The sequence below is a fragment of the Platalea leucorodia genome (assembly GCF_965183815.1).
Source record: "Platalea leucorodia genome assembly, chromosome: 5".
NCBI lineage: Eukaryota > Metazoa > Chordata > Aves > Pelecaniformes > Threskiornithidae > Platalea > Platalea leucorodia.
In genome coordinates this window covers 16385730-16405660 of record NC_138827.1, presented here as the reverse complement: position 1 = coordinate 16405660, position 19931 = coordinate 16385730, and the positions used below count along the sequence as shown (strand labels likewise).

Here is a 19931-nt window from a genome sequence, read left to right as displayed (position 1 = left end):
ATACTGCAAATACGTTGTGCCATGTGGGACCTTCTGCCTGGGAAGCTTCCTAAGGAAGCTAGAGCAGAGTTGCTTATCCCAGAGAACGAACTCTCTGATCTGTAGCTCTTGTTGCAGGAGACAGAATTGTGGCAGCCAAGGTTTATTCTGTAGAAAACACTCCCAGCCAGGAGTCAATACCAACTGAACTTGAAGGATTCACACAAAAATCCTAGAGACTATGAGACTTTGGTATGTGGTCATTGCTGGATAACATTAACTCTAATGGCAGGGGATTTTCAATGCCAGCGTACATCACACTTGTATGCAGCTTGCTCCATTCCTCCACTGATGCCCTATTTGCAGCTCCAGAAAGGAGCAGCACGTTTTGTATTTGGCTGGCCATATGCAGTTGGGTAAGTAATTATTAGCAGTGACTTTCATGCCACAGAGTAGAGAGGTAAAAGCAATTCCATAGAGCATTAGGAGATCAAGTAGGTCAATTGAAAGGAGGAAAAATTACCATCGGCTATCTTCAATTAAACTGTTATCGCTCCACATGAAGGATCCCATTTAGAGGAAGGCATAAAATCTGAGAGTAGAGGTGACTGAGAGAATAAATTCTCCATTTTTCATTCCAAAGCCAGAGAGTGAATGTTCATCAGTAGGCATGAGGAGATCTCTCTTTCCTTTTGTTTCCAGACTACTTTTAAGTAGAGCCCATTTGGAAATCTCTCAGCTAAACATTTTTTTCAGCAGAAATCACAAACTCATTGAAGTCACAGCTTTTAGTAGAAACACTGATGACAGCTAAACCCTTTCTGAAAAGGGTTTTTGGTTCTGAGAGGTTGTGGTGTCTGCCTGTCAAACACAGGGCAGAAGGCATCTCAGAATAGCAAACATCTTGGTGACCAGGGCAGTCTTCTAGGAGCTGGGGCTTCCTGGTTCAAGTCCCTGGTCCCTTTCCAAGGCCAGAGAGCATAAATAACTTTCAGCTGCGCTCATGTGCATGGGAAAGCACCATCCAAACCATTTTTTCTAGTAAGAGAAGTTATATCATACGAAGGCAAGGCAATTTCCATGGTTTGAACCATAGTTGACTGACTAAACTGGTTTAAAGTTGATTTTAAGACAGTAAGAGTCCTATGTTGTAACAAACTACATCAAAATGGTTTACAAAGGAAGTATTTTCAAATGCAGAAATTGAAAGGCCCAGTTGCATTATTCATATTTTTTTAAGGGCAGGAAATGCAGAGGAGGAAAGACGTCAGGTCTTCAATTGCTTGGGGTTTTTTTGGTTGCTTGGTTTGGTTGTTTTTTTCCTTACCTTAGAAATATTAGAATTATTCTGTTTGGTTTTTGACAAGCAAAAAAAAAAGGGGGGAAAATAAAGGTCAAAATGGAGCCTTCACATTTGCTAGCAGCCTTCTGAGATGTCACTTACATTCCTTGACAGCTCTCTGCTTCAGCTGCGAGCTTCTGGCTCTTTAAACTCCCTCGTAGAGGACCTTTTCCCAAACTGCTTCAGAGGCATTAGAACAAAATAGCTATAAATAAAAACAAGCATACAGCTTGCAGAGTGTAGGGCAACCTTGTCTCTTCAGCATATAATTGCTGCAGTATTGAGTCCCTGCTTGTGAGGTGTCACAGCTTCCCTCCTTCATCTGTTTCTGGGCCAGGGGATGTTCATGCTTATTATTACAGTTAAGCCACACTAAGCACTTGCGTTTCATTACTAATGTGTGAAACGTGTTTCCCGTCCCATTCCAGCCAGGGCTGCCTTTTGACAGAGCCTGCAGACACTCCCGAAGCACATGGGCCTAAACATTCTTGCTCTTATTCAGGTGTGAAATTCACTGCCTGCCTGTAGTGCCTTGAGCTGCTTATTTGCTGGGGTTTCAGGCATGCGCCGTTATTTTCAGTAAGGTGGTCACAGTGCTCGGCCTCCGCACAGGCTGGGCGAAAGCTTGGGGAGGGACACACAGGCCCCGCCAACTGCATCGTTTCTGCATCCCAGTGTAAATCTGCAGTGATGCTCGGGCTGTTCGTGTCCCAGACATGTAGAGTGGGGGGTGTCTGAAGGAGGCAGGACAGAGTTCCTCTGCCTGGGTGATAAATACCTGCTGTGACTGAGGCAAGAGACCAGCCCCAAGATGCTGGCATGTAGAGCATCTGCTCTCATGCTGAATGGCTGATTACAGTTTTGGACAGGATAAATAATTACTAGCCTCAGGGGTGCTCGAGGTGACAGATTCTCCTATACGCTCCATTAAGCATTTAGAAACTTCAGCTTGGGCCTGTCCCATGCCATATCTGGTTGCTGAGCTGACTTCAGAGGGGTATGAGCTTGTGCCCAGGAGGGCAAGTGCTGCCGATATCTTCGTGCGCTTTGGCCAAAATTTGCTCTGTAGCAAAATGCCTGTGATGTGACTGTTAATTATAGCTCCCGATATATATAAGCAGAGCCTACCTGAGGAGGCTAAGGCTCCTCTTTAGTTGAATTTGCCATAGGAAAAGGATGCAAGCAAGAAATTGGTGTTTGATATAAGTTTTCAAAGGAGTTAGTATTATACACACATTCCATACATGTTCCGTACATGTTCTAGTTTTTTAGAAAAAGTTAGAGGAATATTTTGTAATTTTGAGCTCTCTTTAGCAATTTCATTGATTTGCTCCCCTCCTGTGGTGCCAGTGCTTCAAACTCATTTAAGCTATTTTCCACAATTTTTGAACAATATTTCTTAATAAAAAAGTCTAATCCCTCCCAAACCATCGCTTTAATCTGTCCTGGAAAACTGGCTTTCATCTCACGATTGCTTTCACAGTGCCATGTAAACTCTACAAATGTAATATGGAGCCCAGTAATCCATCAGTTAACCAGATTAGTTATGTAGGAGGCTGTATGGCTCAGTAAGTAAAGCAAGTAGGCTTTACTCTCCCTCCGTAGAGGAAAAGTGGGCTCAAGTATAGCTCCGTGCTCTGCAGTCGATGTGCACTGGAGGTGCAAAGGGCTTCCTTCTGCCTTGCAGATCTTGTGGCAGGGATAGGCCCTGGAGGGTGGCTGGTTGTGGTGACTTGGTTCTCCTCTTGGATGAGTGAGCATACATGTCTGTCATGAGATGAAAAGATGAAACCCAAGGCTGAGCTGCCAAGAGGCACCATCTCCCCGCTCCACCATGAGAGGAGGAGAATTGCACTGCAGTTGGTATCCCTTTGCATGTTTTTTTGGGACTGTCGCTTTTTTGCAGCTGGTGACATCATGACCGAGGCTGCAGGTGTCGTGGTATCACCTGTGTATCTGTGCAGCATGCAGACACCACTTGTAAAAGCCTTCAGTGGAAAAGTAGAAATTCTTGAGTTCCCATCCTGACCCTGCCTATGGCTCACTGTGTGAAGTGGATCTTAAAATCCCCATAATTAGGTTTCCTCTCAGTAGGGTGGAGCAGAGCCTTCACACCCCGTTACCATAGATCAGGCAGAGCCACAGCAGACACCACTGCCTGGCCTGTGGAAGGAGGAGCAGGCTGTGCACAAGTGCCGGAGGGAGAGCAAGTCCTTGAAGCTAGACCTGTTCCTTCTGGGTGTTGCTCTGTGCATCGCTGTTACTGGATCTCTGCTAGGAAGTTATCAGGAGCAGTCCCTCCTTTAGTCCTTGGGCACAGCTTGCAAATGCCTTTGCAACCTATGAAGATACTAAAAAGTAAAGTTGCTTAGTGCTGGGTGGGTTATCCAGTATTGCACTAATTGCTATGGCTTGGGTTTATTAGTCTAAAAAGTTGTGGTTTGGATTTTCCCTCTCTCTTCCACCTCATTTTAATTAGACTGAATGCCTTCTCCCCTGCTCCCTCCCTCTCTCATGCATTCCCTTTGGTTTTTAATTCAGTGAAATGGGGATGATGCCAGAGACTGAAGACAGGTGAAATCTGTTGCAATGAAATAACTGGTAATTGGACAATGACAGCCTCTGAAAAATGGGGTGAAGAGAGAAAATATGGAGTGTCTGGAAGCAAAGTGCAAATTGACAGTTTATTACATCTCCTCTTCCTGGTCAGAATCTCTGCAGACCAAACTTAAAAATAAAGCATAAAAGCCAACATAAACAAGTACTCAAAACCCCATTGACAGCTTTAGGCCCAGGACTAGAGAAAAAACAACATAAGTGCAGGGATGTTTATGAAACTAAATGTTCTGGATTTGTTTACCACTCCTCTGCGTCTCTGCCAGCCTCAGCTCTCCGTGTTCAGGAGGAGTCGAACGGCTGCTTTGGGCTTGGGGGGGGTTTCTGAAGCAAAGCACATCTTTCACTCTGGAAACTTCCTTCCCTGTTCGTTCAGCCAAAGGCACCAGGTGTCTAACAGCCCTTTTCTCCAGTGTGATGCAGGTATGATTATTTCTACTCAGTATCAGAGCAAAAAGGTGCCCCAGCCAAGGCAATGCTGCCATCCTGCTGGTGATTGAACATAAGCTATGTAAAATAGGTGGTTGTGGATGCAGCAATCAAAAGAGACAAGGTAGACGACGGGCAAGAGGAAAAAGAGAGGCACAAAGAGAGAGTGACTTCCTTGAAGAACTGCAGTAACTCAGTTGCACAAAGAGAATCTAAGGCTGCAAAGTCCTTCTCCTGTTCTTCATCCTCTGCTTGTAGGAGCCATCAGTAATTTGACCATTATGGGTTTCTCTTTCATTGAATTCCAGGAAGGCTCTGGGGTTGTGCTACATCTTGCTAAAACCAGAAGTATCAGATTCTCAGAAAGAAACTAGTCTTCCAAGGTTTTCAGACCCAAACTATTTAGAAAAGGAATTTTTGTCTGTTTATCTGAACTCAGAATGAACTGCTGAAACGTTTGAGGTTTGTCCCTAATAAAAACGTGGTTTTGATTCACTGAAATATTCTGCAGCATAAATATGGTCTTCAAAGTGAGCAGAGGTGGTTGTGCTTTCATGGGACATGTTTTGCCTGGAGTCAAGGCTAACTGTTACTTTAAACTTATATTCAAGGATGCTGAAACCTTACAAATCAATCCCATACAGTTTCTGCCCTTCTCTTGAATGGTGGGAAACTTACTCCTGCAGCCAAAGTTTGAGGATTCATCTGAATCTGAAATCTATAAAATTTGTACTCAGATCTGAACCTTTTTTGAACATTGCCTGGGACCTGACAGTGGGAATTGTGGGTTAAACCACTCTTTGTGCTCGTTTTTGCTGTCTCCAGCATGGCAGTTCCCATTCCGGCCTCCACATCTGGCACTGTGGACCCTCTTACCAGCATGACAGCATTGCCCACCATCTCCCGCATTGCATCCGTTGTGGGGATTCCTGAGCGTTCTGTAGCCTCATGCAATGCCACCTCGTTGCCATTTGGCCTGTCCTGTCTCTGAAAACCTGAACCAATGTAAAGGTGAATCATCGCAGCAGCAAAAGATGTGGAAATATCCAAAGCTGATGAGGGGTCATGCTCTCTCCCTGAAAAAGGAAGTTTTCACTGATGCAGTTCAGAGCCTATGGTGGGCAAGTAGTTTCCCCTGCCAAAGTTGTTAAGGTTTACAATAATAAAAAAAAAGGTTTACAATAATAAAAATGAGGTTTACAATAATAAAAAATACCACTTTAGAACTACTCTCTTGGAAGTGCATCATTTTGATGTCAACCTTTGTTTGTTAACCATTCCTCGCCAGAAAGGAAGTTGCATTTCGTGACAACCACGTCTCAAGCAAAAAGCCTGAAATTTCCTTTTCTGAGAAGGTCAAAAGAAGACATTGCAGCAATTTTTAAGCTTTGTTGCAACTTCATTTTCTTCCAGCCAGGAAGTCTGACAAAAATAATCCTTGCCATGAAAAGTTTTGTTTTCAGCAAATCAACATTTTGTGTTTCCCAGAGAAAAAGGCTCCTGGAAAAATTCCTGCTCTGGGGCTGGCTTAAATTTGAACAAAACAACAGTGTCTCCTAGTGGCTGACTCCAGGGGAATGGCCAAATCCATCCTGGTGTTCAAGTGTCTCTTCCTTGACTCTCCTCCTAGATCTTTGCTCATCAGGGAGTGAGAGAAGTGGGAAACGAATTGTGCTCTAAGCAACAAACCATTTCATAAGCCATAAAAATATCCATGGCAGGCTGTTTTCTAGGCTCCACTTGGTGTTGAAAGAAGGTAATTATGTTTGAAGGCTGTATCACTGGATGCTTGGCTCATCTGCTGTTCGGCTTCCACTCTAATAATACAAAAGCTCACATCAGCATCTTAGCCAGCATGCAGGGCTATCCATCCTTGTCTTTGCCCAGTGGGTCCTGCCTCCATGTCACTGCAGGATTGCGCTCCAAACGTCTCGCGTTACAGCAGTCCTTGTCATCGAGTTAGTTCTGCCTCACACCAAATGTGATCGCTAAAGAATAATGAAGATCTCTGAAGCACGACTGGCTTTGCAGTGTCAGCCTGCTGTCCATCAGCCTTGCCCAGGCGACCCCCCATCATCTTGATCTGCTGGATCAGCTCCTCATCACAGCTATTGATGATCGCATCTGGGCCACCTCCTTGTCCTCTCCTTTCCCTCTTCCTCGTGCCCTCTCTCTCCTCCCCTGAGAGATGGCTGCAGCTTTTCTCCTGCACTCTCTGAACTGGTATATGAAGCAAAAGTTTGCGGTGCTGGAGAGTAAGCAATAAGGATGCCCAATTGTTGAAGGAAACTGGCAAATCAATTCAAGCAATATCAGCAGATTAACTGGTTGCAATGCCATGCGTTCAACAGGCCACAGAAAAATCTTCGGGTTGGCTTAGAAAACATAGGATTTTAGAGAATAGCAACTTACAAATTCTTTTTATTTGCTTGAGGGTGTTTTTAAGTTTGTTCAGCTTAGGCTTTTCAGGCTGGACACTGACTTTTTTGGTAATGACTCCTGAGATTGTCTTGTCATATTCGCATAACTCCAGGATTAGGGATTTTGAAATGATCACCAGCTATCTCAGTTTTCATGATAAAATTGTGACTCTTGGCAGCACATCTGGCAGCAGCAAGGTGAAGTTTGAGAACTCTGAATTAAGTTTTACTTTAGCAGATGAGACTGCTGCTGTATTGCAGACTACAAGGTACTGTAGCTCGCAATGGGCAGGTTCTCTATGTTTCCCAGCAGAAAGGCCTACAGAACAACTCTGTCCTTTCAGAGCTTCCCAAGCTGCAGCTTCCTTGCTGATGATTGTGTCATTAATTTCCCAGCCTCAACACGCTAATGAGCCATCCTCGGCCTGCCATGAACACCCTGTCCCAAGGAGCCCTCAGTCTGCTGTCCGGAGGGACACAAGAATTTAGCAAGTTATTTTGCTTCTTGTTAAGAATGCCCTTGTACAACCCCAGCTGAGGAGAGACCAAACATGCCAGCCACACGCTGCTCATGACAAATAGCTGGAGGAAACTGTGAGCATGGTATCCCGTCACCGCTGTGGCTTACAGCGGGACAGGCGCCTGGGAGCCCACAGGGCTATTTCAGGCTCAGTCTCTGTTGGGGAGCTGGTTAGATGCCATCCTAGAGCAGCCTTTTTCTTCAGCTGTGTTTTCATTGCAAGAGGAAGACCTCTGCCCAGGTTGTTTTGGCATCGTCAGGGAAGGGAATAGCACAGACGAGCACTGATTGGTGTTAGGCAGGGAATCGCTATTCCTGCAGCACGAGAGGTGTGAGGAGGGCAGCTCGGTGATCGTGCTGTTCAGCTGCACTGTGCAGCCGTCTAGGCCACCCCTTGCTAGAGACTAAAGAACTGAAAATTGCACAGTTCTTCCCCTGGTGTCCCTTAGTAATTAGTGTATATGGATTATAATCATGAGGACTGAGGCTGTTAGAGCTCTTCCTCCTGGATAAATGGCTGAGCAAAAGACAGTCTCTTGCATAAAGTAATTTAGCCTGTGAATGATGGTTCATTAGCAGCCCACAGGCTGTCGATGCCTATAGTAGTGTGGGCTCTTCCTGCATTTGAGTTAACTCTTTCACCTTCTCCTTCCATTGCCAAGGATTCAGTTTGCAGAGTGTGGAGTTAAATGTGGCTGTGCCACAGTATTACAATGGTCTTCTCCCTTCGGAGCCTCAAATAATGCAACAACATCCCCAAGAAACTGCCAACTTTTAACATAGGGTCTAATGACGGATGGGGAATAAAGGAAGCTATTATCAGTCAGGAGATGAGTCAGATATGAAAATAACACCTTTTTCTAGACAATATTATTACACTGAGGAAATGAAAAAGGCTCATTTTCTTTTGCAAAGAAACAGGCCTTGAGCATTAGAAATGCGCATTGCACAGCCTGGTGCTGTTTGAGGGAGTAACTCCAGTAAGTGAGCAAACCCCATCCCACCTTTTGCATCTGTCCCTGCTGCGCCACGTTTTGGAGCCTGGGTGCTGGGCAGACATTGCTGCGCTTCCCAGGAAAGGAACATCTAAGGCTCTGGCTGAAAAGCAAGATTGTAGCCCAAGGTAATTTGGTGCTGGTGATAGAGGAGGGGAATAGAAAAATCAGTTCTTAGATTTAAGCTGCATGCAGTCTTCTACACTCAGAGAAACCCACACTGATCCTGGAGGGAATCCTGAGACTCAGGGGCATACTGCTGTCATTTTAACAAAATCTGCTGTACGTTACTAATCAAGACTTCAGAAGGAAAAATCATCTTGGGGTTTTTTGGGGACAATTTCCAAAGGGAAATAAAACTATTGATCCTACTGACTTTCACTGGTATTTGTTTTCCTAATTCTCTTAAGAGATGTCTGCAAGAAAAGTGCTTTGTTTCTATATGATTAGAGCTATGCTGTATTGACAGTGGTCCTGCTTTGGATATAGCAGTATCCATAAAGCTCTGCTGGGGTTAGTGCAGTAAAAGCAGGCTGACCAATGCAAGTCCAAATAGAAGCCTTAGAAGTCATACTAGCCATTCACCTGGATAACTATATCTTGCAACAGTGAACAAGCCCTCTCCTGTGCATACCTTTAGTATTTTGGGCCCATGTATTGGGCACAGTCATTCTGCAACTGCTCCAGAAATGGGCTGGGACTCTGTGTTTCCAGTAAGACTCACAGGGACTGTCCATGAGGCTTGTCTGCTATTCCCCTCAGACACTTACCTACCTCCATGGCTCTCCAGAAGGAACACGGGAAGATGTAGTATTTGTGCATCATTAGCACAAATCACAGAGCAGGAGGAGAATACCAGCCTTTAGGCATTTCCTCTGTGCATCTGTTTGACCATGTTGCTTTTTTGTCCCATAGCCAGATGAGTTGACCAACGCCTTGGAGATCAGTAACATCGTCTTCACAAGCATGTTTGCCCTGGAGATGCTCCTGAAACTCCTTGCCTTTGGGCTCTTCGGCTACATCAAGAACCCGTACAACATCTTTGACGGGATCATAGTTGTCATCAGGTCACTGCCAATTCTTTCTCCACAGTGGCTTTTCTGCTGAGGGCTCAGACCAGTTGGGGAGTGGGATGGGGGACAGGAATGACATGGCATGTGTTAATCCAGGGCTTGCTGGCTGTGATGTGCTGTAATTATGCTGGCCTTTTAGATTCCTGTCATTAGAAGGGCTGTCCAAAGTAAATGGACCTGGCAGATGGAGAACAAAGTCTATTTACGCCACACATCTGGCACTGTGGTCAATTTTCCACTGAAGTGCAGAATGGCTGGTCCTGGGAAAGGAGTACTGTGAGCGTCCATATCCCAGCAACATGCCCTTCCTCTCCCAAATTAACACATAACTCAGGACGGAATAGGGCAAGCAGGAGGGTAAGAGAGGGCACTGTTCTGCTGTCCTCTCCCAAGGGAATGCTATCCCAGCCTAATCTGGGGATGTCACAGCATGTGGGTGAGAAGCTTCTGCAGCACCTCTCTGTGCTGGGATTCTTTCTAGCAGTGCTATTCACCCCTCGATCAGTAATTTGGGGCAGAGAAGTCAAGGAGCGCACAGAAGGTGTAAACCAGGATAGTGCTCTTGGCTTCAGTTGGCCTGTCCGTTTGATTCAGAGAAGTGAGGAGCAATAGAGGCCCACAACAAAGGCCAGTCTGTGGGCAGATCAAACCAACCCACCCCAACAAATGTAAATCCCTCTGGATATTAGCTGGGTAAAAAATTGTGATCCACATTTTGTGGCTAGGCTTGTGACTGATTGTAGTGATGCAGATTAGCAGGAGACATGCTGTGTTGTGAAGAGCCACAGAAAGCAAGGGAATTAAAGAATCAAGAAACCAGCTATAAAGGATATAGGTTGTGCATAAGCATGTGTGTCTGCACAATTGGGAAGTGAAGGTGTTTTTCAGAAGCAAGAAAGTAGCAGGCAAATAAACTACCCCTTTAGGGCTTGAACGGTGTGATATCCTGTAAGAAACCAGCCTGCTCAAGGCTTTCACAGTACAGTACTGGTGTTTATAGTTCTTCTTCTGGTGTTCCTGCAGCGTCTGGGAGATCATTGGCCAGTCGGACGGAGGCCTCTCTGTGCTACGAACTTTTCGGCTGCTCCGGGTGCTGAAACTGGTGCGTTTCATGCCTGCCCTCCGTCGCCAGCTGGTGGTCCTGATGAAGACAATGGACAACGTAGCCACCTTCTGCATGTTGCTCATGCTCTTCATCTTTATCTTCAGGTACCAGAGGCTGCACCTCTTCTTCGATTAATTGTTCAGCTTGCTTAAGTAATATGTAGATTAGAATAACGATACACTGCATTTGCTAGGCTGCCTACATGATAGAAGTGCTCACAATAGACTGATAAGCAGACACTCAACAGACTATTTACCTCTTTTCGGTCTCAGTTTTTCATGCAGTACTGTAATTCTGTAGATGAATGAAGTACACAAACAGGCAACAATTGCTCTGGAGTTCCTGGGAGGCTCGTTTAGCTGTGTCTCAGGAAGCTGTCAGTAACTGGACTCTACCAGTGTTATATTTGAGATGAAGGCTGTAGAAACTCCAAGACTTCTGTCTGTTTGACCTTATAATGCTCCTCAGGATCCTGCTCTTGGAAACCAGTTGGATTAGGGAGCTGGCAATATGGTTTGTCATTTTCTAGACAAAGGAGATCCCTGATTTCACTTCAGTGTAAACAATTGTAATGAAATGTGACACAGAAGAACTAAATGACAGGGTTTGATCAGTGATCATGTCAGTGGTGGAGCAGAGACCTTCTTCTTGGGAGATACCACTGGCACACAAAACACTGAGGGGAGAAAAGTGTCCAAAAATCACTGCAATCTTCCCTGCAACCATATTTCACACAATAATGTGTTTCTTCCATCTCCCTTTTTTCCCACTCTAGCATTCTCGGCATGCATCTTTTTGGATGCAAGTTCAGCCTGAAAACTGATACGGGAGACACAGTTCCAGACAGAAAGAATTTTGATTCCTTACTTTGGGCCATTGTGACTGTATTTCAGGTAAGCTCTGGATCCTCTGGGAAGTTTTAATATAGACCACCTGGACAAGTTATTTCACTTAAAAAAAATACTATTCTAGTAGGTGTCAAATTTGGACTGAAACGGCACTGTAGAGTTATTAGGGCAAAGTGATTCTGTTTCTGAGTTATCTGGTCTCTATAAGCCCTGATAGAGAAGCAATCTACTCAGAATCATCACTGTGCTATCTGTCGTCAGTAAAAGTAAAGTGGAAGAAGGCCTGGAAATCCACCCTTATTTTCCTTTCGTATAGTCGGTAAGATCAAGACCCACAGTCTACTGTCCATTCTGCTCCTATTCTGTAGATCTCTGTCTCCTTACTTGCCTTCACTGCCCCAAAAATGCACTTTGCAAACAATTTCGTTTAACTGGGAGTGATAAATCCTGTCACAAATCAGAGTTGGAGTTGCTGGCTTTATATGCTGGGAAAGTCTTTATATAAAAAGTTGTTTCCTCTGCAGACAAGATCTGTTATGTGCTTGAAATTACTGGCATATTCCACAATGGAGCAGTAAGCTGCTATTTCCAGGACATTCTAAATATAAAGATTAGTCTTTTCTGTTTAAAAGCTCAGTCTTCAGAGCCCAAGTGCAGCAAGTGGAGCACAATGTAAACAATGTTAAGCTAAGTTTCTAAATGCAGAGTAGGTGTTCACCACAGTATCGTTCAAGGTAGAAACCAGTCCAGGGTCTGCACTGTGAAGAATATAACTTCTTGCAAAGTTTTCCTTCTTACAAAGGAGCAAGGACAAATCAGCATTAGTCTCACTGGTTCACATTTTTCTTTTACCAACATAAATACAGATTTCTGCGTCTATTCTAACAGTCCCTTGGGAAATAGAGTTGGCACAGAGCACAAGGGCTCAGTCCTACATCCCATGAAGGTTCATGAGTGGCATGACTCACTGCAGCTGAATGCGTTCCTATCCCCAAAGCTACCTTGTTTTTAGGAGGGTTAGGGGCCGTTTTCATTGTAAGCATGAATTAATGTGGAGCATGAATCTGTCATCCATTTTTCTTAGGCCCCAGGATTTTTGAGCCCCAAGAGAGCTAGGAGAGTGGAAATCTCTGGGGAAGGTCCCTTGGAACAAAGCTCTACGAAGATGTGTATTTTTTTGCCCAGCTTGTCAGTGTTTTTACCTAATGGAAATCACTTTGCTTCCCTGAGTTTCTTGAGCCACCTAATCTCATTTATCTCGTCAAATATCATGTCCCCTACCCTTTCCTTCAGCTCCAGATGCTTTATAAAGAGCAGCCCGAAAGGAGACAACAGCTCTGGCCTCAGGTCTGTTATCTTCTGATGGTTATCAAAGGAGGCAATACTGCCACCAAATAATGGCACTCATACCAGCGCATCCTTCGTGTTACCCTATTTAGGATCTGAACTAGTCATCTCTATGGGCAGCGGAGTGCTAGATCTTTCTGCAGAGAGGGGAGGTTTGGCCAGGAGAGAGCTCTCACATGCAAAGATCTAAATAAAGGAATGTTTTGCTGTCTCATCTCATGAGACCTGCTAATGATTATGTTCAGAAAAGGTCAAAAGGAGAGGAAGAAATAGATGAGTCAGTTATTTGAATGCAGCTCCTGTGCATGAGAGGAGTGGAGTAATTAGAGAGTCTACCCCTTCGCCTCTCTGCAGATCCTCACTCAAGAGGACTGGAACGTGGTCCTGTACAATGGGATGGCATCTACATCCTCATGGGCAGCACTCTACTTTGTGGCCCTGATGACCTTCGGCAACTATGTGCTCTTCAACCTTCTTGTTGCCATTCTGGTAGAAGGCTTCCAGGCAGAGGTAAGAGATCTCAGCAGAGGGAGGGAGAAAACTGAGAAGCACGTGTAGGCAAGAGTGTAGGGATGAATCCATGTCAGTGCAAACATCTAGCCATGCAAGCAGCCCTAAATTTAAACTTAAGGGGTGTAGATGAGCTGGGTTGGGCATGTGAAACTCTTGTGAATCTATCTTTGCAAATAAGGCCCACTGAACTTGGCACGGGACTTGGGAGACCAGCACTTTGGTTGGATCTGCTACAAGGTCTGTTGTGTGACCTAGAGGAAATAATTTAGGATGAATTTAACTCACAAAATCTCCCATATGTCCTGTGTTTTGTGTTTCTTTGTGGTGGGCCTCAGGCCTTCAATGTATCTAGCCAGTGCTCGTCATGGGGACCAGGTAGGATGTGAACTGGCTCTCAATCCAGGCCTTTCCTTGTGACTCTGTCCCTTATGTGTTATCTGAGGCTAGTAGCACGGCTGTTCAAAAGCTGTGTTGCAAGGTTACAAACATCAAATTTTGAGATATTTAGGATGATGTAGGATGTAGAAATGCTAAAGAGATTTTTACCTACACCTGAAAATAATGTCTGTATCAGGTCAATGAGCAGCGAATTTATGATGAACTGCAGACATCTCATCTCATCTCACATGGAAAGGGTTAGAGAAATTATTTTATTTCTCAGTCAAAAGTGATATGTCATGTCCTGATCAAGGCAGGAACCTTAGCAGCTGTGCAGGCAATCCTGTGCCACATGATCCAGAGCAGCAGGCCACACTGGTGTGAGTGGTATAAGTGGTATAGTACTGGTGTGGGGGGGGGAGCTGTGCGGCCTCTTTAAGTTTTCCTCCCCACTGGCAAGTCCACACCAGATCTGCTTTCAGCATCCTGAGAGAGTGAAACCAGCCATCCTCCACCCTATCCTGCTCTTCTCCATCTTCCTTTCAGATCACAGCAAGTCCATTTGGGGGAGATTTTAAGTGAGGATGATTTGTTTGGTTGTAAATACAATGATGTATGTGCACGTATATATTATCCAGGAAAAAATTACTTTTTTCAAAGTCCTAGTGCAAATGGAAATGATTTTGAGACTTAGCAAAAATCATCCAGTCCCAGTTAAAGCTAAGAATAGTGGCATCGAAAGGGCTTACGTCGCGCTTTGGGATTTTTTAATTATTACTTTTTTATTTCTGCAACCATCAAGAAGGGAAAGTTTGCTTAGTGCTGGATTGGCTTCAGAGACACACAGACTCGGAAAGAAAATGAGAAAATGGCTTCAGTTTTCACCGCCTTAGTTCCCAAGGGAAAGAGGAGAAAGAAATTATTTTTATAAGATTGTTTTTCACTTTTCATTTTTTCCCCAGAAATGGTATTGTGCTTTCATTTGCCGTGTTTAGATCACACTTAGATGAACCTTTGCTGACCATGGAATATAATTGAAATATTCATGGACCAAAAATTCCCTTCTCTCAAGCCAGCACAGCCATGTTTATGTCTTTCAAGGATGTCTGTGTAGATTCATTATTAAAACATCCCTCCTAGCTTCCTCACAGAACTAGCAGAGGAAAATTAATCGAAACAACAGGACCCAAGCCCCAGTTTGGAAAAAACAACCCTGATCAATGTTGCTCAGGGCTGTTTCATGGATGCTGAGGGTGGTGAGTGCCATCTGCACACACAGAGAAGACACAAGTAGTCCAGCTCATTGCTTTCAAAATGAAGAGCTCTGCACCACATTAGTGGGCATTTTGACATCTTGTGCAATGTGGTCCATGCTCTGAAGATCCAGCACAGCTGACCAAGAAGAGCAAGAAGATCTTTTTCCAAGAACAAGCCTATACTCCATGTGTCAGTGACTAGAGCTTGTGCTGACACTGTTTATTTCCAAATATCCTATAGTTTTCTCAGTGTCACCGATCTCAGTATCTCCTCGCTTTGCTCTGGAGACTGTAACACCTTTGCCATATTCCTGTTCTAGTGCAACCTGTTGCAGATGGAGGTGGACATTTTAGCCACTAATCTAATAAGACCAAAGCAAAGGAATTGCCAGTATTTCTACAGGTTCTGCAGTAGCTGCTGTCTTCCAACCCAGAAGGGATTTTCCTCTAGGAGAGTTGTAGCTATATTCAGAGTGGTTGTGTGGACCTCAGTTCTGATAGAAGATGACACAGGCCATAGCAGACTAAAGTCTGTGCTGAAGTAACAGATTTTCCTGAACTAAATGCCAAAGCGACCAATACAGTTGGCCATACGGTAGCTCAGAGTGTTCAGTGGCCAGACGTGTCAGATATCCTCAGATTCCACCAACCAGCAAATCTGGGTGGAAAATGAGGACACGCCAGGGAAACCCAGATGGACAACAACCAGCATGTGTGGCCCAACTGACTGGAAACTGCTCCTGCTCAAGCAATCTCGCATTTAGGCAGAGAGCGCCCTTGTACAGCAGTTTGCATCCTTTGTTCCTGATTGCTTTAAGGCAGAGGAAAGTTTTCTCTGCTCGGCAACCTGGCAGCTTGCAGGTATCTTTGTACGGTACAGATCCCATTCCTTACCTGCCCTCTTGGAGGCTGAATCACCTGCTAATGTGAAGCCAGAAATGGGCAGACTCATGCAATACTCTGAGTGCACGATTACAGACCTAGCTGAATGGCTGTCGTTTTCTCGCTCAGGCTTAATGGCTCCTTTCGGAGCTGTTACGGACCATGATTTAAATGTGTGTAAAGAGTAGTTTTCAAAGCTTTTATTATTCACTCAGTGCTGCCTCAGAAAAGGCCAGCAACCACAGGCATGACATTTGCAGGGCACATTTTGCTCTCCACTTCCATTTATTATAAATCCTGACATGAAGCCTATGGGCTTGTCATTTGTCTCATAGTGAGGTATTAGCTGTGTTACAGAAAACCCTTCTCAGGGCTGTATTTCAGCTACCAGGGCTCGATTCAAGTCTTGCACTTATAAATGCATAACTTAGCTCTGGTTGTAAACCAAAGATGTTTACAGTCTCCTTGGACAACTCCCAGGAAGAAGTATCAGCGGAGCTGGGTTTTCTTTTGTCATCCCTGGTTCGTTGGTATGTTGGGAATATGGCAGAAGTTCTTGTTTTGACCTCTTTGACTTTGCCCTCTTACAGGGTGATGCTCTTAGCAGTTACGCAAGACACTGAGGTGCACTTCTCTTCCCTTTGCTCAGGTGTTTCTTGTACTTAGACAGAGAGTGACTCCTGGGAGACTTGTGCAGCTAAGAGGGTGCACATTAGAGCTGCTTTAAGCTCTGAACCATCAGCAGTGTTTCAACAAGGACGCTAAAAATTGTACTGTGAATCACAGTACCCAGTCTCAGGTTGATCTCAGGTTGTGATTTGCCTGTGGAGCAAGTTTGGCAGGAGTATCCTTGGAAGAGAATAGGCTTAAATGGCCACAAAACCATTTTTAGTACATTTGTGCTTAGGACAACAAGCAGCCAGACTTCAAACAGGACCATAATTGCATATTTGTGCTTACATTGTTCCCATGTCATTTTGAAATCTACCCCAGAGCTGCTCTGGAAAAGCAGACAAACCTTCCAAAATTATGCAAATCTTTCATCTACTCTGCACTAGTGCTTCTGCTCCAAAACAGGGAAGATGAATAAGGGCGCTTAAGCCTTTCAGTCATCCTGTCTGTTTGGCTGCACCAGTTAGCAATACATCACAGATGAAATTAAGTTCACTGCCACTTCAGCACCATGTCTCTAGAAACCATGGTGATTTGTTCAGGCATCAGTTAAGGAACTGCCCTCCTTTTTCTGGGATCAGCTGCTTTAATCCAACCATTTGCTATCAATTTGCACAGCTTTTCTGCAGTCTTGATGGATCAAGCCAGAGTCATGCCGGCAGCCTGCTGGAATCTCTCCTCTCTGCAGACCTCCCCCAGCAGAGGAGAACCTGACAATAGCTCTTCTGTCCCAGGCTTGTACATTATTTAGGCTGATCATTTCTGGTAGCAGAAGCAGATATGTATGACAGGGAAATATAACTGGACTTCCAGGAGGAAAGCCAGTCTGAAGGTGGTTGGCTGTTCTCTGTGCTGAGATGATGCTGTGCTGCCAGGCAAGCTGGCCTCATTCCCTTCTGCCTCAGCTTCAATGTTGCCAAGAGGTTTCCCAATACAATCTCGATTACCGGCCAGCGTGAAGAAAGCAAATCAGGGCTGGGTTTTCAGATCTAAGTCAAATTTACAGTGCTGTCAAATAACGAAGAAAAACACTTTGACATCCTTTGACATTGAAACCTAAGTGCTTTCAGCTGGGATCATGGAGAGTGCAAATATGGAACCTCACAACACCATTTTTTCTTAGTCCTCTGATTACAGCTGCACTTTCATGTTCTCGCCTGGGATACACTGTTCAGTGAGGCTGGGCTCAGTGTAGGAAACACAATGACATTGCAGGAACAGTAGTCACAATCACAACATCATCCTTTCCGTCCGAGTACAAAAATTAATCAAAACAAGGAAGAGGGACTTACCTGGGTCATTCCCCAGGGCAGTGTCAGAGGGAATTTGGCATTCTGCCCTCCTAGTTCTTGGGGCTGCACTTAAACTAACCATGGGGAGCTGACATATCTCTGAGCTGCTAAGTAATCCAAATAGCCTTTGTGCTAAAGTTTAAATGAATTGGGTCTGTTAATTATCCTTCTCCTCTCTGCAGGGTGATGCCAATAGGTCAGACACAGATGAGGACAAGACATCTGCAAACTTCGATGATGATTTTGAGAAGCTAAAAGACCTCAGAGCAACAGGTAGGATTTTGTCTCTACATTTTCCTGGCAATCGGAGAGCTACAACTCTGCTTCCACAGTCATCTTTTCATAGAAACTTACGGGAATAAGTGGAAGAATCCATTTTATTTGGCAATTAATTGGATAGCTACGTTAACAGAGCAGCTATGCAAAAAGTGTTGGGAAAGCTAAATGAGCATTGATATTTCCTTTAAACAGATGTTTTTTCTAATTTAAACTATACTAGAATACTTAGATGTGTCTCATCGTTTCTTCTGTATCATTACCACAGAACGGTTTGCTGACAGCAATATTCTCACACTGCTTCTCAGCAGCTTTTCAAATCAATCATGTTCTCATCTGTTCTTTTTGGTTTCTCACACAAATGCATTTAGGTGAGGCTTGATTGATGGAAATGTTGCTGTTCATTTGTGTTACAGGAGGGCCTGGCAATTGATTTGAGGTAAGGCCACATTGTACTAGTGTACTATAAACATGGAATAGTAGTTGACAGCCTTCACTCTGTACAGTTTGCAACCAGAGAGGGGACAGGAAGGGATCACATATTTTAACAGAGTGAATAGCATGATGGTAAACAGGAGCCAGTTTACTTCCCCTGTGTTTTGATTCTCGGCTTGGGCTCTTGTTAGGATTACTTTAAATGCTTCTAAACCAGGATTCGTTTCAGCTAAGGAAATGATATTGAATGTGGTGAGCAGATGGAATTCAGCTCAAGAAGGGGCAGAAGTAATTTGTTGGGGAAGCTGAGACAGAGCTGGATCACAGCAAGGTGATGGAGCTGCTCAGTCTGCAAATGAAGCAACAAATTCCAAACACCAAGTGATCGAATGAAAGTCCATTGCAAATAGTCAGCAAGGAACCCACAGCACCAACTATGCACCAGCTTTGGACCAACTATTTGCCGAGCAACTTCAAATAATAAGAGAGTTTTAGGGGAAAGAAATATTGTCACCTCTTCTCAGATAATACAGGAATAGAAAACAGGGCTGAACTTGCCATCACTCAAAGTCCATGACTACCCACACAATTGTGTGTATTCATAAACCGCATGGGTACCAACCGGTGACTAAACAGCATAAGGACATTAACAATTCTATTACAATGCTGTTGGTCTGTAAACAGATACACTGGCAAGAGGAACGTGTATTGCAGATTAGCAAATTTTGAGCTGGATCTTCCACCCCTCAAAGTGAATTGCAGGATTCCCATGGACTTCTGTGGTGCACATCAGGTATTTGTGCACGAGTCAGCAACTAAACAGATGATACAATAGAAGCACACTGCATTACAAAAGCAGCCAGTGGAAGAAAAATAGCAGGGGTAAATGCACGCGCTTGGATTTCCCACTGCAGACTTGTACTTCTTTCCTGCTGGTCACAGGTTCTCTCATCCTTGCCCCTCCTTAAGACTGATTCTGCAGTTATTAAACCAGAACCCACTAAGCCCAGTAAAACAGGAGCTAGTTCAACTTTAGTTTTGTGTTTAAAATTAGGCTTTTGGTTTTGAGTATTATGGCACTCCATAGGGCTGGAGGTGTCATGTCTGGTTTGTCTTCAATGTGAATATGGTTTTTGCAGTCTGTACTTGCCATACAGCTAAAATAGGTGGTTTCTGCAATTACCACAGAGATATGCCATTAGATTTCTCTGTTACAGGAGGTTTACTCTTCTAGATGGGTGAATGGTCTCCTTCTATGACAAGGTGACCCGCTTAGTGGATGAGGGGAAGGCTGTGGATGTTGTCTACTTGGACTTTAGTAAGGCCTTTGGCACTGTCTCCCACAGCATTCTCCTGGAGAAGCTGGCTGCTCACAGCTTGAATAAGTGCACTCTGCGCTGGGTTAAAAACTGGCTGGATGGCCGAGCCCAGAGAGTGGTGGTGAATGGAGTCGAATCCAGTTGGCGGCCGGTCACGAGTGGTGTTCCCCAGGGCTCAGTGTTGGGGCCGGTCCTGTTCAACATCTTCATTGATGATCTGGATGAGGGGATTGA

General features: G+C 44.5%; 1 protein-coding gene across 1 annotated transcript in view; it reads left to right on the top strand.

Moving 5' to 3' along the window:
• The window catches only part of CACNA1H (calcium voltage-gated channel subunit alpha1 H), a 256762-nt gene that overhangs the window by 189778 nt on the left and 47053 nt on the right, over positions 1-19931 (top strand). The window contains exons 11-15 of the mRNA XM_082314504.1: positions 9217-9368; positions 10398-10583; positions 11255-11372; positions 13029-13184; positions 17850-17940. Of these exons, the coding sequence (XP_082170630.1) occupies positions 9217-9368; positions 10398-10583; positions 11255-11372; positions 13029-13184; positions 17850-17940 (703 nt within the window). The remainder of the gene's footprint in view (positions 1-9216; positions 9369-10397; positions 10584-11254; positions 11373-13028; positions 13185-17849; positions 17941-19931) is intronic.